The following is a 17059-nucleotide window of genomic DNA, read 5'->3' on the forward strand; positions in this document are numbered from 1 at the left end:
TACTTGCTGTTGTATGGTTCCTATCTTACCCCAGAACCTAAAATCAAAGGTAAAATTCCCTCAGATGACCAGTCTGGCTAAGGGAATCCTGGAGTACATTCTCCTTCATCTCCTTACTGTACTCTAAAGCCTTGGCCTCAAGTAATAAGGGAACTGTATAAATAATAGAGCAATACCACAAGAATCAGGTCTGCCCAGCTGGGGGTATATTGGAGACCAGTTTCATAAGGTAGCTCCAAAGCAGTTAAGAGATTTCTAGGGGTCACTGAATTCTTTAGTCCCCAACGCATTTAGTCATAGTCCCCCAATCTGGACCTCAGCACAGATCTGCCCATCCAGCTAATTTTTTTGCTCTCTTCACTTTATCAAATAAACCATCTATAACACAAATGTTGAGGATTCAAAATTCATTCCACTGAGCCCTTTTTACTCAATGTGGGTCCCCTACCTACCACCTTCCACAATGTGAAATCTATCCATAGGTTTAAACCCCAAAGCTCCTGCTTCCTGCAATCTTCAGCATCCAAAGACTGGTTCTTCCTAGTGAAGAAAATTTAATCTAGTTTTTTCATTTATGAGGTCTACCTAGTTTGCATTTAACTATCCAATCAAATAAGTCAAACAATATTTTGAATAATTTTAATAAAAATAAAATGCAAATTATAAGAAAATTAACACAACTTTGCAGGATTTACTTGATTTCTACTTTTCATGGTCTTGTAAATTAATAAAAAGTCATGCAGATGTACTGCATTTCTATGTTAATAAAATTTAATTCATACAGCAATAAAAGCTGGGAAAGGCTGAATTTGGATAAAAAAAAAATCCCAAATTTATTTTAAATTCCAAAGCAAAACAAAGGATTGATTTAAATGTACAGTACACTTCCTAGTCTTCAGAGAAAGGCAAATAGTTTTTGCTAAAGACACTTAAAACCATAACACAATCTAAACATCTACAAAATTCACAAGATGTTTTACATAATTGACAACAAAACAGTAGCTGTAGATATTTGCCTTTTTATTTAAAAATGTTTTAAATGAATTCTAAACAAAGTTTATGATGTAGATCTGCAAATTAACTTAGAAATTAACAAGTATTTTCAACTTTAATGCAGGTCATAAATCCCTTTTGCCAGAACATTCACCATAAAACATGGAGACAGGGCAGTTAAACTCAGGTCTACCTCTACCCCTTTTTTTGGCAGTAGTAACTCACCAGTTCTTAAACATATTTTACTATAGGAAAAAAAAACCATTCTATTACTGGAGGATAAAAATAGATCCACTACTACATTAGAGTACTTTTTTCTGTCATTTTAAGCAATCAAAGACACAAGGCAAGGAAGAGAAATAAACAGATATGGAAGTATCTTGCATTAAAAAAATGTTCTAGGATCAATTTAAATGAAATTATTCAAAATTCCATCTTAATTTAATTAATGGATTGTTTTTATGAGAGAGAAAAACAACAAATTTTATAGTTATAACAACTACTTTTGATTCATCTTGGCTCTGAATGTAGTCCATAATTTCTCTTTCCATAAATAAATGAAGAGATCAAAATGTCTGCTGAATGTGACCTTAAATTATTTTTGGATTTGCTGAAGCCTTAAAAATCACTACACATCATTTCATTTATCTCTACCAAATCTGAACTGCCCACCTCCTATACAACCCACCTCTTTTTCTATTGCTTCTAAATTTCTGAATGAGGAAAAGCAGAGAATGTACTTATTACTTTACAATAAAGAAAAAATCAACTTTAAGAAAAAATTATGTATGCTAAGACATAAATGAATATGTATTAAAAAGATGAGAATTTCTGTACTTAGTAGTATATATGCACAATTCCCACAAACTATCCATAATTCAACCTAAGTAACAAGTTTATTTAAACATGTTTATTATATTTTTGAAAAATGCTATTTTCCTGAATAAACACTGAGATTTTATTAAGATTCTAAATTTGGCACGGGTCATAAAATAATTCAGACACTGGCATTTACAAAGATTTATATTTCTTCCTGAGCTTATCAACTCAAGTTGTCTGACCAATGGGATATTGCTACATCTAAAAAAAAAAAAACCCACTATAATTTCCAAACATAACTCTTTTCCATTTCAGTTACATCAAGATGGTGTGTAGGGCAGTTGCTAAGTTTAGAACTATGTAGTTATGATAAACAGACCATGTGATGAACTAAAAAAAACTTTTCTTATTTAGAAGATTACCTTTGAGAGATATGCCTAATAGATTCCTAGTACCTATAAGGCTATAAAGATTGAAATTATGATGTTGAAATCATAAAAATGAATTTTAGTAGTAGCACTTTGTGCCAGTCTAACTACATAAACCTCAGATAAATTGCAAAACTCAGTGCCTGACCTGCAGACAAGATAAATCATAGAATTCACTAAAACATAACAATATCAATAGACAACTGATATATTTCTTATTCACCAACACAACCTATCAACCAGAAGGAACATTCAGCAACTATAATACACAAAAAGGCACATAGCAATCAATCAAGAAAAGATCAGATTTTAAAAGGACACTATCAAAGAGCTTATATACAAAATCTGACCTCTACTGAAAGTGACAAAGTAATTTGGTGGCAAAAGCGCACAAGCTAATAACTTATATATTAAGCAGTAAAATTTTGTAGCTTTTCGCAAAAATTCTATGAAAGTCAAGGCTACTTATTTATTCCTTAGCCCTTTATCTAGCAATTTATAAATAGCCAGGTTATTATAATAATTACTATTATATTTGACAATCTTTCCTGGATTGACAAAGAATATAATGTACCAATTTTATGACCTATCAGTCTTTGTTTTGGTTTAGATCTGCTCTGTGGTTTCAGGAGAAATGCCCTTTGGGGAGTGTGAGGAACTCCCAGTGAGGAAACTCCCTCTCTAACATAGAGCCATAACTATTCTGCAAATTATAGTTCTAAAAAGTTGCCTGGGATACTGAGAGGTTAAGTGATTTGTCCAAGGTGACATGCCAGTATGTGTCAGAGACAGGATTTCAATCTGAGTCTTCCTGGCTCAGAGATTGGCTCTCTACTACTAAGAAACAAAGCAATGAAGAAAACACCAATTTAAAAACTATTCAGGCTTATTCTAAAATCTACCTTTGCTATTTCAATTTAATGTAGAACTAAACCTCTGAATAACCTCCAAGTATTCATCTTTAATTTTGTTGGTTACCAGCCTTGCTAAACTCTTATTAGCCTAAAGACAACTCACAAATTTAAACCCTAATTTTATCTTATTCAAAAAGCAGAAAATACCTTTAATTGAAATTTTAAATTAATAGTAAAAGGCAATTTTTTTCATCAATGGAATAAAGAAAATAAACTTGTAAATTAGCATTTGATAGTGTCCATTTAAAAGAGATTAAATGACTTGAATCAAACTCTAATCATTCTAATCTGATATATTTTGCAGTTTGTATATATCCCCAAAGTATCTTCTGCTCTTATTTTCATAGAATACACACGCATAAAATACACACACACACACACACACACACACACTACATGCTAATGCTCACTACTGATGACAAACATTAAAAAAAATCAGTAAACTAGGACTTCAACTGTGCTTCTTTGGACAAGTCCTTATTCAAACAATATAGAATTTAAAGTCTCGCCATCCTATTTAAGACCTACTAGGATCTTTGGTGTTTTAAAGTCAGAATCAACTAGGTTGACAAATTTTTCCATATGATAAAATAGTCAACTTATAGTGCTAATTAAGTGCTAATTTTTCTTATCAGATGAATGAATGAATTTAAAGGCTAAGCTGTGTTTCTGGAATGCAAATTTTTGAAGGAAGTTAAGCAGTTGTAGGAGTCAAAAATTTTGACATGGTTACAGTAATAATTATATTTAATATAGCATTTCTCCAAAAAGCCTCCAAATATCTGAAACAGTAGGACAGCTGACAAATGCCATCTTCGTTGCATTTCTCCTATGCCATAATATCATCTTAGAAAGTTTGTTTAGTTTACCCAAATCTGTAAGGCTTTCAATAATTTTTGGATTCCTTAGGACTCTGGTAATAATAATAATAGATAATAAACATCTCTGCATGGTACGGGGGAAAGAGAACCAACCAGAGAAGGCATCAGAACACACGGGTTCCCGTTCAGTCACTTGACAGAGGTTTTGGGAGAATCAATTCACCTCTCTGCACCATTATTTTATCCGAAGTAAAATAAAAGGAAGGTGTGTATATAACTGGCCTGATTATATCATAGGGCTTTTGTGAGAATTAAATGAGATAATGTATTCAGATTACCAAATGAGATAATGTAACTGTTAATTGTAAAGCACTGTACAAATGAAAGGTATTGTTGCAAAATCCTAAAGAGATATACTTCGATTCGCACCATATATGCATTGCAAAACAAGTTTTACGTAAATAAAATCATAAACCAAATGATAGTTTTTAAAGCATTCAGGGAAAGTCATCATTTAAAAGGAACCCTGTTGCAAAAATTTTATAAAGCAAAAAAGTCCTTTATAATGTAAAATTTAAAAATCACCTTACTTCTTTCTAAAACTTCAAAAATCTATAAATTAAGAAGGGCAAATCTATAGATAAGATTTATTTCTGTGATATTAATATTTTAGTTAAAATCAACAAATAATCTTTGTTAAATATTGAGTCAAAATTTTAATGTTAATAAGTCTACTTAGATCACAAAATCACGTATTATTAGCTCTTGAAGGAAACTTTTAGACTATCTAATCCAAATCCCTTATTTTATAAATGAAGAAAGTGAAATCGAGAATGAAGTCATAACTTGGATTCAAAGACTGAAAGTACCTCAATTATCCAATTTTCAATTACAAATTTGTTCCCATAGTCAGAGAGAAGGCTTTTAAAAACAGGATGAATAAAAATAGTCTAAGGTAATTATCACCAAATGCTGATAAAGAAAAAATTGGGGGTGGAGGGGAGAGAAGAGCATATAAGCAGTGTTTTAGTTTTCTGCTTTCATTCTCTATTGTTTTTGCTTAATTTTCATGAGTAGGCACATCTGTTTATGAACACTCTAGTAAAATACCTCAGTTTTTCAAGTACTTCACTAAAGAATGTTCTTGGCCCTTCTAGTGTGATAAACAATTCCATTATTTTATTTATTATAGTATGCAAGATCTGGCAGTTTGCTAGCAAGTCACTACTATGATACTGGTGAGAAAAAAAATTTAAGCTACTGAAATTTTTTCAAGTAGCTTCAAATACTTTACTTACATTTATATATAAATGCTATATCAATTATGAAATCACTCAATCTCTTGCTGGTGGCCCATATCTCTTGTTCTCACTATGTGATTAGGTTCATCCTCCTTTCTGGTCATCTATATCCTTTATGCCACTTCTTCAAAAATTCTTCACTGGTAGCTGATGAAGCCTACTCATGCCTACCACACTTATACATTTTACCTATCATTAAAGAAATTTCCCCAAGGAGTTTTACCAGGCAACATTTTGTTAACCTAATTCAAGTTTCTATACCTACTTCAAAGTAATAGCACTGTATTACTTTAAAAATATGCTATAATTCAAGATTTACCAACTCATCTTGGCCCCCTATCCATTATTTTGAAATAATAAATCATTTTAAGCCAAGTTTTTTACTACAACTGATATTCTTCCCTCCTTACTTCCTGATGATAAAAATGACAGTAATGGATACTAAGCATAAAGGAATCAAATTAAAAATTTTCTAAATATAAACTATGATGTACAAGTGATATTTTTGTTTGCTTTTAATAAGGGGAAAGTAGCATTCAGCAGACGATCACAAATTTTAGGATTTGTCTTAGTTCTTTTTCTATTGGTTACACATGAAAAATCCAGGCTCACTACTTTCAATTGTTAGAGCCTCAATTATCCAAGATAAGTAGAATCACAGGATCACAGGGTTTAGGGTGGAAGAGGCCTTAGAATCTAGCTAACCCCAAGATATACTCCACCCACCAAACACACTATTTTGCAGATCAGGAAACTAAGGGCCACTAACTCAACCGAGATCATACAGGTAGTAGTAAGTAAAGCTAGAATTGAATTCAGGCCCTGACAATGCAGTGTTCTTTCCATTATACCATAGTGTTCCTACAAATGTGTCTTGGCTACTCTTAATTAAAGAAATTTCATTATCTAGCCCTTTAGGGAAATGAAGACAAAAGCCAGAAGTTAATTAAAAAAAAATAAGGCATCCAATGGTAAAATCTAAAAAATAAAATTAAGCCTAAAAGAAAAATTACAGATATAGAACTTGTTCTCCTTTTATATTTTCATCTTGGATAACTGAGGTATGTTTCTATTTCCACACACTACCTTACTACCTGACCCTATAACATTAGTCTACTTTTTTATTTTCAGACTGTCAAAAAGTCCAATGAGAAATATGTGCTAGAAATTATAAAAATATGAAAATTAAAACAAGCTTCAAAATATTTTTTATAATCTCAAGTGCATGATTCTAATAGGAAAAACATGCATTTGGGACAAGAGCATATGAACTTCAGGCTGGTACAAAAAAAAATAGCTGATAGCTATATAGTACATTCATTTATAGTCTCTTTAAAGGCTTGCTGAAACAAATTTTTTTTTTTTAACTTGGAGGCTGGAGGAGGAAAATGAAGAGGAAAGGAAGAATGCGATGAAAATAAAGAACCAATGATGACAAAAATATATCTAAGAGCTCCTGTATTCGAATCTCTAAAAAACTATATCTGAGAAACTATTAAAAATTAAGATCTAAAAGATTTTAAAATATTTAAAAATTATAAGATATACACTTTAAATATTATGCACCAAAATATGTCCACATAATGTTTTCTTTGCTCTTAAACTATACACAGAATCTTGGAGGTCAGAGAAAATGCAAACCATAGTAGCTCTATTAACTTAATAGCTATCAGCTACTACTTGCAATTAGCATATAGCCATTAAAATTTTGTGGAATGTTTAGGTCTCATCATGAGTGCCGCTCATTATTAGCAATATTTTGTACAGCTGTAGTGTTGTCAAGACCTAATAATGTTCCAAGGTAAGACTGATCTCTAGGATCGAGCATTTGTTCAGGTCGAACTGGATGAACTATATTTGTAGGCTGAGGAGTGAGAGTATACTTTTCCAGAAATGCCAAATCTGTTGCTCGTGGATAATCTGTCGGCTGTGTCTGTGTAGAAAGGATGCCCTGGGAGGGTGGTGGAAGTGCAGTGGTATGGCGCACCATATCATTTTGAGTATCTGGCATCTGGACTGGAACCAATGTTACTGGGACACAGACTTCATTAGGTACACTTGGTAACATTGCTTTGGATTCTGGATATTTAGGCTGCTCCATATATTGCTTAGTTTCTGTTTGGTAACCTTTCCCATCAGAAGCATACTCTATTGGTAAGGATACAAGTTTCTCCTCAGAAGTAGTTAGTGGTTCATCTGGAGATTTTATTCCATGCACATGGTCAATGTGGTACTTTAGTTTGTCCTTCCGCTTAAATGTGGCATTACAATGCTGGCAGTTGAAGGGTCGAGCATCAGAATGAATAACCATATGTTTTGTTAAAGTTTTCTTAATTCTAAAAGATTGATTGCAAATTTGACATTTATAAGGCTTTTCACCTATGAAGAAAAAATATATAATATTAAGTATAAAATAGAAATTTGTAAAATGTATACCAAATGAGTTTGCACTCTTAGTAAATCTTGTTTTCAAATTTTTAATGACATAGCTAACTGTCAATACAAATTGATATGCTTTTTCTTGCATGCTTTTATTTCTCCTTCCAACCTGCAGGTCAACAAGAGGCCCTTTCAACACTAACACTCAATTATCACTGCCCCAAACCTAAAGGGAGGGTGGCTTAGGCTGCTTCTTTTGATCTAAATAATTTATCTCCAGTCTCAGTGGAGAATCAGAGAAGAGGAATGGGATTTCCATTTGTTTTGGAATCATGTTCTTTTACTACTGTTTCATTATTTTATTTAAAATGCTGTGAGTTGCTTAATAATTGGATATATCAATGACTAAATAAGAATAACAAAAACTCGGGGCAGCAAGGTGGCCCAGTGAGTAGAGCACCGGCCCTGGGGTCAGAAGGACCTGAGTTCAAATCCGACCTCAGACACTTGATACAATTACTAGCTGTGTGACCTTGGGCAAGTCACTTAACCCCAATTGCCCTGCCTTCCCACCCCCCTCAAAAAAAAACCCAAAACAATAACAAAAACTGTTTTCCAAGTGATTTTTTCCGTTGTTTGCTATGTGGGATTAACTGTGGAAAACTGTTCAAAAGGAAGATATTTCCAAAAAGGAAGTTCCACAGCACAGTCAGAGAAGTCAAGAAGCAATGGAACTCCCCAGGACAGCATAATGACTTCAAAAAAACATATATTAACATTATGTTTCATTGCGTTTTAATTTACTTAAATATTTCCCAATTATATTTTAATCTGGTCAGGCAACACCCTCTTTCAAATCTTAAAAAGTGTTCAATTTTATAAACATAAAATCAAATATGCTGATCTTATTTATGTCCCATACCAGTAATGTCAAAGTCAAATAGAAAGGGAATGGGATGGACTAAACTGCACATTAAGGATCTCCGTGGCCTGCTTACTGACTTAGAAAAATGTTTTGTTGTATTTTTGTTTATTTTGTTAAATATTTCCCAATTACATTTTAATCTGGCTCATGCCACACATGAGATGTGGCAGGCACTGACAGAGCAGATGTTTGACACCTCTGTGCTATACAGATTCAACTGAAAAATCATGTTTCAAACTGGTATTTAGTTCTATCTTATTTATAAAGCCAATTTTGTGTATCCCTCACAGACATAAAAAAAAGCTTGTTATTAGTCTCTAGATAATACTCTTTGTATAATTTGAAGTCACCCCAGATTAAGCACCTCTGTCCTATATCCTTTTATGCCCAGCACTTAGCCCAGTGTTTTGCACATAGTAAATGGCTGATAAATGCTTTATTTATTCATTCACTCTATATGCCCTCACATGAATTCTCTCCAAGTTCTTTATATCTGTCAAGCAGAAGTCCACAAATGGACAAAGTACTCACTATTTTGGCCTAGCTAATGTTGAGAATCATAATAACATCACAAGTGTAATGTTTTATTAATATCTCTATTTCAGCATGGCAATATTATTAGATCTGCCTTTAAAAAAGACCAAGGTCTACTACATTAGTATCACTTTTTGGCTGTACGTATAATAACTCCTCCCCATTTTTTTAATGAAACTCCACTCTTTTTCTCCCCTAAATTTAGCAATAAAATTGTTGTTATTGTTCAATTGTTTCAGTTGTATCCAACTCTTCATGACCTCATTTGGGGTTTTCTTGGCAAAGATACTGGAGCGGCTTGCTATTTCCTCCAGCTCATTTTATAAATGAGGAAACTGAGGCAAACAGGGTTAAGTGACTTGTCCAGGGTCACACAGCAAGTAAGTGTCTAAGACCTGAACTGAACTCAGATCTTCCTGATTCCTGGGTTGGTGCCCTGCCCACTGAACCACCTAGCTGCCCATAGCAATAGCATAGGTAAGTGCAAATCACAGATTAAAAAACAGTATAAATATTTTATAAGAGGTGTTTAAAATTTAGCAAAAGTCCCATGTAAAAGTAAAGATCAACTAAGGAATACAGTATAAGAAAAAGAGGTCCAACATATATTTCAGGAAATGGTATTACCCTTATGTTCAAGGGGAACAGAAAAATAGGAAGTGATTCTTGAAAACTGAAATCAGCATTCTCCCAAAGATACTGGCAAAAGTCATGATCGGTCAGCACCATTACAAAGCACATAACAAAGCATCCTCCCAAGAGACTACAGGCAAAACTGTAAGAACTACTTTGCACTGCTATTTAAAGAGGAATATAGTAAAAGAAACAAAGAGCTAAAGCAGAGACCTAAGAAATGCCCTTAAAAATGGTTAAAAGAATCACAAAAAGACACTTTGAAAAAATAAACGAAAACAAAGAAAAGTAGCAACTGACAGAGATATACACACTGGAGAGAGAATAACCTCCCAGCCCAAAGAATTTTCTCTCTGCAAATCCTTTTCATAATACCACTGTGAAGAACTGAAGACATACAACAAAAAATAAGGAAGACTACAACATAGGCTGCTCAAACTAAGGACATTAATATAAAGACAAAAATCTCAATCAGAGTAGGAATTATAACTGAGAAAAGTTTACATGATCAGGCTTCATTCTTGATTAAAATACACATAACCTACCCATTAAGTTTTACCTGAATGTGTCCTAAAATGCATTTCCAGACTTGATTTCCCTTTAAAAATTTTCTTACAAACGTCACACTGGTGAAATGTTGCTTTGTATCTAAAAAGTAGGAAAAAAGGTTACATTAAAATTTTTCCCAATAAGAACTTAATAGATTCATGTTAAAAATGTAATAATTTAGATAGCAATCTTTTGAATGTTCATATTATTAAAAAATAAAAGTTAGGTTGTAAAGGAAGGTAAATCTCTTTAGAGCAGTCCTCCATTTTCAGGGTATATCCTCTCAGGAAATGCCCCTGAAGGGTTCACAGTCATCGAAAAATTTAAATTAAGAACCTACGTACAAAGCACTGCTGTAGACTCAAGGGAGATACAAAGAGGAAGAAAAAGTAGTTCTTCCCCTCAAGCACTGACACTTTTCAAAGTCAAAGTTACGTATCTACTTTATATTGCTCCTTGAATTAAGTGTTAACTAGTGTTAACTAATATTTATTTTCTTTAAACATCTCCACTAATTGGTCCATCTTTTCCAATCTGGTCCCATCACATGGCATACCATGGCCCGTACTAAATGTACTTGTCAGGATTGAATCCTTCTGGCCCCCTAAATTCAGACCTTCTTCCTCCCATCTTTAAGTTTTTGTTCACATTATCCTATATACGCAGAACAACAGCCTCCATCTCTTTCCAACACAACAATTTTTCTTTATTTTTTTTTAAATTAAGATTTTTTATTTTCAGTTTACAACACTCAGTTCCGCATGATTTTGATTTCCAGATTTTCTTCCCCCCACCTGTCCCCCTCCTCCCCAATGGAATCCAATATATCTTCTACATATGACTTCGTATTAAACTTATTTACACAATAGTCAAGTTGTAAAGAAGAATTATGACCAATAGAATGAATCATGAGAAAGAAGAAACAAAACCAAAAAAAAAAAAAAGAGAAAAAGAAAAACAAGGAGAGCAAATAGTTTTCCTCAATCTGCTTTCAGACTCCATAGTTCTTTCTCTGGATGTAGATAGCTCTCTCCATCATGAGTCCTTTGGAGTTGTCTTTGAGCTTTGTATTGCTGAGAAGAGCCATGTCTATTAAGGTTAGTCATCACAGAATCAATATATCTGTGGTTATGTATAATGTTCTCCTGGTTCTGTTCCCCTCACTCAGCATTATATCATGTAGGTCTTTCCAGGTTATCATGAAGTCTGTATCTTCCCTATTTCTTATAGCACAATAGTATTCCTTTACATTCTTATACCACAACTTGTTTAGCCATTCCCAAATTAATGGGCATCCCTTTGATTTCCAATTCTTTGCTACCACAAAAAGAGCTGCTATAAATATTTTTGTACATATGGGTCCCTTTCCCACTTGTGAGATTTCTTTGGGACACAGCCTTAGAAGTAGTATTGATGGGTCAAAGGGTATGCACATTTTTATAGCCCTCTGGGCATAGTTCCAAATTGCTCCCCAGAATGGGTGGTTCAGTTCACAACTCCACCAACAATGTAACAGTGTTCCAATATTCCCACATCCTCTCCAACATTTACCATTTTCCTGTTTTGTCATGTTAGCCAATCTGACAGGAAGGATGTGGTACCTAACAGTTGTTTTGATTTGCATTTCTCTAATCAATAGTGATTTAGAGCATTTTTTCATATGCCTATAGATATCTTTAATTTCTTCGTCTGAAAACTACCTATTCATATCCTTTGGCCACTTATCAACTGGGGAATGACTTGTATTCCTATAAATGTGGCTTGGTTCCCTGTATATTTTAGAGATGAGGCCTTTGTCAGAGACACTGGTTATAAAGATTTTCTCCCAATTTTCTGCTTCCCTCCTGATTTTTGTTACATTGGCTTTTTTTTAACACAGAAACTTTTCAATTTAACGTAATCAAAGTTATCCATTTTGCATTTTGTAATGCTCTCCATCTCTTGCTGTGTCATGAATTCTTTGCTTTCCCATAAATCTGACAGGTAAACTAGTCCTTGCTCTCCCAAATTGCTTATAGTATCAACCTTTATTCCTCAGTCATGAACCCATTTTGACTTTATTTTGGTATACGGTGTAAGATATTGGTCCATGTCCTGTTTCTGCCCTACCATTTTCCAATTTTCCCAGCAGTTTTTGTGAAATAGTGAATACTTGGCCCAGAAGCTGGATTCTTTGGGGTTATCAAAGAGTAGATCGCTATAGTCACTGACTACTGCATCTTGTGTACTTAACCCATTCCACTGATCCACCATTCTGTTTCTTAGTCAGTACCAAGTAAACAATTATTCTTTATATAGAAGCCCAAAGCCCGTATCTTTAAAAGGCTATCCTCAATTAACATTTCCTAATAGGTCAATATAATCAGCACTCTTCTTCAAAATATTTTGATGACTAATGTATTTATACAGATAAACAGGATGTTCCAAAGTTTTAGTGTAGTTTCAAGCTATCAAAGGTGAAAACTGCACTAAGGCTTTTGGGATACCCTGTATTTGTATAGACTTATATTTATTGCAATTATATGACACTTAAGAAAATATATGATACACATATTTTATGATACATCCCCCCAAAACAAAGAGCCACGAATTTTATCAGAATGCATTCTCAAAACAAAGAGTCAACAATTTTATCACAACTCAAAATCTATTCTTTGACTTCTGTCAAACCTGGATTGTATCATAAAGTCAGTATTACATCATATTAGAGCCTTCTCAGAAATGAAGTTTTAAATGTCCAATATATTTTTCCAGAGAAAAGACACTGGCTAGATGATAGAAATACAAAGACAAAATGGATCCCTTTCCTCAAGGAGCTTAGAATTCTCCTGGGGGATGACAACATGTGCAGCAAAGTAATTTGAGAAGTGGGGTATGAGGAAAGAGGGATGTGTTTCACACAGAAGGATGGCACCAGAACCAGACCTTAAAGAGAAGGATTCTGAAAAAGAGGCTTGAAGAAGTGAATCCTACTCATGACAAACACAGCTTGTTAAAATGCAGAGGACACGGGAATGCAGAGTTCAGAGAATGGCTGGCAATCTAGTTTGGCTTAAACACAGAATGCATGATGGGAAGTAAAGATAAGAATCTAAAGAGAAGGTGAAGTGAGATTTGGCTGAGAAATGTGTGTTTTACTCTAGAGGCAAGAACAACCCCTGAAGGTTTTAGAGCAGCGAAATGATATGGTCAGAACTGTACCTTAAGAAAACTATTTGACAGTTGTGTGAGGTATGGATTGGAAAAGAGAGAGCATGAAAGCAGGGAGACCAATTCTGAAGTTCTTACAAGAATCGAGGCAAAAAGTGATAAGGCAGCCCTGGGGGTAGAGAGAAAAGAAATGATGCGAAAAATATCATAGAGGCCAAATTAAGGAGTTTTGGAACTGACTGAACCTAAGTCAAGGATGACTGTGGGTGACATGAGGATGATACTACCCTCAATTGCAATAGTTTAACAGTTTAAGATGATACTGGTGCACTCCATTTTGGATTTGCTGAGTTTAATGTGATGGTACAAAAAGAACGGACAATTACACTGCACTTAGAAAGTCTGCAAATTCTGTGTGTGTGTGTGTGTGAATATTTAAATATGTGTATATTTATATATGCATATACAGAAACACACACATATAGATATAGATGTATGCTTAGATCTAGACTGTCTCCTTCATTTTTGAAGAGGACTATGACATCAGGGAAATGATGACATGACTTGCAGTTGATTTTGATTTGAGTGAGGGAGGGCTGTGCAAGGTCACCAGCCTCACTTTTTCCTCCAGAGCCATCTGGGTCCAGTGGCCAGATATTCATCAGGACAACTGGAGATGGCCCAGGATGCAATGGGAGACCTTGGCCCTTTTAGGAAAAGTGAGAACCTGAAAAGGCCTTACCTCTAGATATAGATAAATGTACATATAAAATCTCTTTTAAGCTTCATAATAATACTGAAGGGTAGATGCAAGTATATGATGAGGAAACTGGGGCACAGAAAAATTAACTGTCTCATTAACTGTGTGACTAAGGATAAGTATCAGAGGTAGGATATAAACCCAGACCTTCTGGAGGACAAGTTCAATAATTTGCTTGTTATACTATGTTATGTCAAGGTAGAGATACCCATTAAGCATTTGGTGATCACAGAATGTAAAGTTCAGAAGAAAGGGCTGGGCACAAAGATGTGGTGACCATTTGATCTGGTAGTAAATGACATAACCGAAGGAAAGAGACCAGAACAAAAACAGAAGAGAGCACTGGACAGAGCCTTGGAGGATACCCACAATTAAAACTAACAGAATCAACTCTCAGTAGTAAAGAAGATCAAGAAGACCATGAATAAATGAAATGAAAAAAAAAAACAATATCCAGATGGCATAGTGAATAAAGCACTGAACTTAAAGAGTTAGGAAGGCCTGGGTTCAAATTCTGCATCAGACACTAGGAGTGTGACAAATCATTTAACTTCTCTCAGCCTCAGTTTCCTCATTTGTAAAATAATAAGAACACCTACTTAAGAGCTGTGAGAATTAAATGAAATCACATATGTAAACACTTTACAAACTTAAAGTGCTATATAAATATTAGTTAGTATCTACATTTTTAGAACTATAAATCAAACAAGCAGAAAAATAGACTGACAAACTTTACCTTGATTCCTCTTTCTTTCCTACCCATTTTTTTAACAAGTTCAGTCAAACTGGCCTAATTTTCCAACTTGTGAACAAGTCGTACAATTTGTGTCCTCAATGACACTTCTCACATCTGTCTGAGATGCCCTCACCCTCACCTCCAACTGCTATAACTGGTTAGATGCTTCATCACATACTAAAGATCCAAATCCTATTGCAACTCTTCTCTAATTGCCCTTTGTCCTGCTCGGGTGTTACTTTTTATATTCCTTAGCTTTTACTTCTTATAAATTTTTGTTCTGGCATATATTATAGTCATATACATTTGATCTCTTCTACTAAGACTGTAAACTTCTGAATGTATCCTATTGATCTTCACTATTTCCCTTAAAGCACTTATATACTGTGTTTTGCACAGAGCAGAAACAATGTTTGCTTATTTTAAATTTGTTGCTAATAAGTAGTTTTATGAACAATTTAATTTAACAAATATTTATTAGAATATGCAAGGTATTGTGTTACATTCTGGGGCTACAAAGATGAGAAGCAAAACATGCCTTTAAGAGACTTATAATCTCAAAAGATGGCTGAAACATACACAAATAACTCTAATATTCAAATGATTAACATGTAAGAAAGATCAGAGTACCATGAGAGATATGAGGAAAGGTGGATCACTTTTACCTAAGGGGTAGTGAGGGAGAGAAAAAGTAGGGGAGACATCATGAAGGAGGTATCACCTGATCTAGGTTTATTTTTTCCTGACCTAGGTTTTTAATAAAGAATAAGATTTCAACTAGGTAACTGGTCACTGAATAACCCAAATTAATGACTTACCTAATGTGACCAATGTGAAAAGCTGGAGATTTTTACTTACTTTTGCCACACTTTCTCACCAAGGTGAACACTTTTATAATGAACAGTGAGGTGATCCCTGCGGCCAAAACATTTCCCACATTCTTCACACTGATGAGCTTTTTCACCTTGAAATAAAGAATCAAACAAAATCATAATTAGAATGCAGTAATATTTTAGTTCTTTCAGAAATACTTTTTTAAAAATCACAAGGTTGCTGAGAAAGATGCCAGGAATTAAATAAAGCATCAGAATTTCAGCCACCTTTTATTCTGGGATATATTCCCTTCTACTCCTCACTCAAACTTCTTTCTTCCAAGAATTTATGCTTATTTTCCTGGTTATAAGTCTTCTCCCCACTTGGAGAAGAAGGTGCAGCCTCTTGTTGGAGACTTCAAATATCACCTTTTAAAGTAATGCAGTAAGATAACTGAGATTACTTCGAAACTCAGTTTTCCACCCCCGTGGATATTTTTCAAGCTATGAAGAACCACAAAATGTAAATTAACACCGTAAGAAACTATATAATTTAAAATGGGGACCTGAACATTTTCAGATCTTTGTATTCTAATTTTAAAATGATTTTTCACCCTTGGGGATTTCTTACATTCCCAATGAGCCAAAACACAAATAGAAATTAAACTCTAGATATCTTTGCCTTCTTAATATTTTAAGGCCTAATGGTTTTCAAAACTCATGCCTGACCCAAATGTAAAAGATAGCATTAAGAATTTAGAAATCAAATCCTAGGGCTGCCACTATAAATACATGAAGAAATCACCAATTCCTTAGCATCTCTGACAAGTGGTGATAATAACAATAGCAACCTACCTCATGGAAATGTTCTATGGAATAACTATTGATTATAGCATATTTGACATGTACATTATGTTTATAATAGTAATAATCACCTGTTCTACTGTGCTCATAGTTGGCTCTCTCCCATTACTGTACGCACAGAGTTGGCTCTCTTAGCACTTCCTGAACATCAATCTGAGAGGAAAATACGAGAGAAATCCCCAGAGTTTGAAAATTATAAATACAGTGTGAAGATCTGAAATTGATCAGGGTTACTACAAAAGAACCCTTTTCCACAAAGAGGGCTTCAAACACTCACTGTGACATGAAAATCTCAAATGTCTTACCCTCCTCCCCATTTCTCCTAGAACTCAATTATCCCTCCAACATATCAAAGTGTAAAATACAATCTTGGCCTTTCCATCTAAGACATCACCAATTGCAGGTATTCCACTTAAGCCTGTAGAATACATGAAACATCAA

At 34.1% G+C, this 17059-nt stretch overlaps 1 protein-coding gene across 1 annotated transcript in view; it reads right to left on the reverse strand.

The window, feature by feature from the left end:
* Nucleotides 1–6641: 6641 nt before the first annotated feature.
* The window catches only part of ZBTB41 (zinc finger and BTB domain containing 41), a 54336-nt gene continuing 43918 nt past the window's right edge, over nucleotides 6642–17059 (reverse strand). Inside the window, exons 9-11 of the mRNA XM_036755129.1 lie at nucleotides 15801–15906; nucleotides 10307–10395; nucleotides 6642–7655 (exon numbers count right to left, since the gene is read on the reverse strand). Coding sequence (XP_036611024.1) covers nucleotides 7006–7655; nucleotides 10307–10395; nucleotides 15801–15906 — 845 coding nt within the window. The 3' untranslated portion in view covers nucleotides 6642–7005. The remainder of the gene's footprint in view (nucleotides 7656–10306; nucleotides 10396–15800; nucleotides 15907–17059) is intronic.

This window comes from Trichosurus vulpecula, chromosome 4, assembly GCF_011100635.1.
Source record: "Trichosurus vulpecula isolate mTriVul1 chromosome 4, mTriVul1.pri, whole genome shotgun sequence".
In the NCBI taxonomy this organism is placed as follows: domain Eukaryota; kingdom Metazoa; phylum Chordata; class Mammalia; order Diprotodontia; family Phalangeridae; genus Trichosurus; species Trichosurus vulpecula.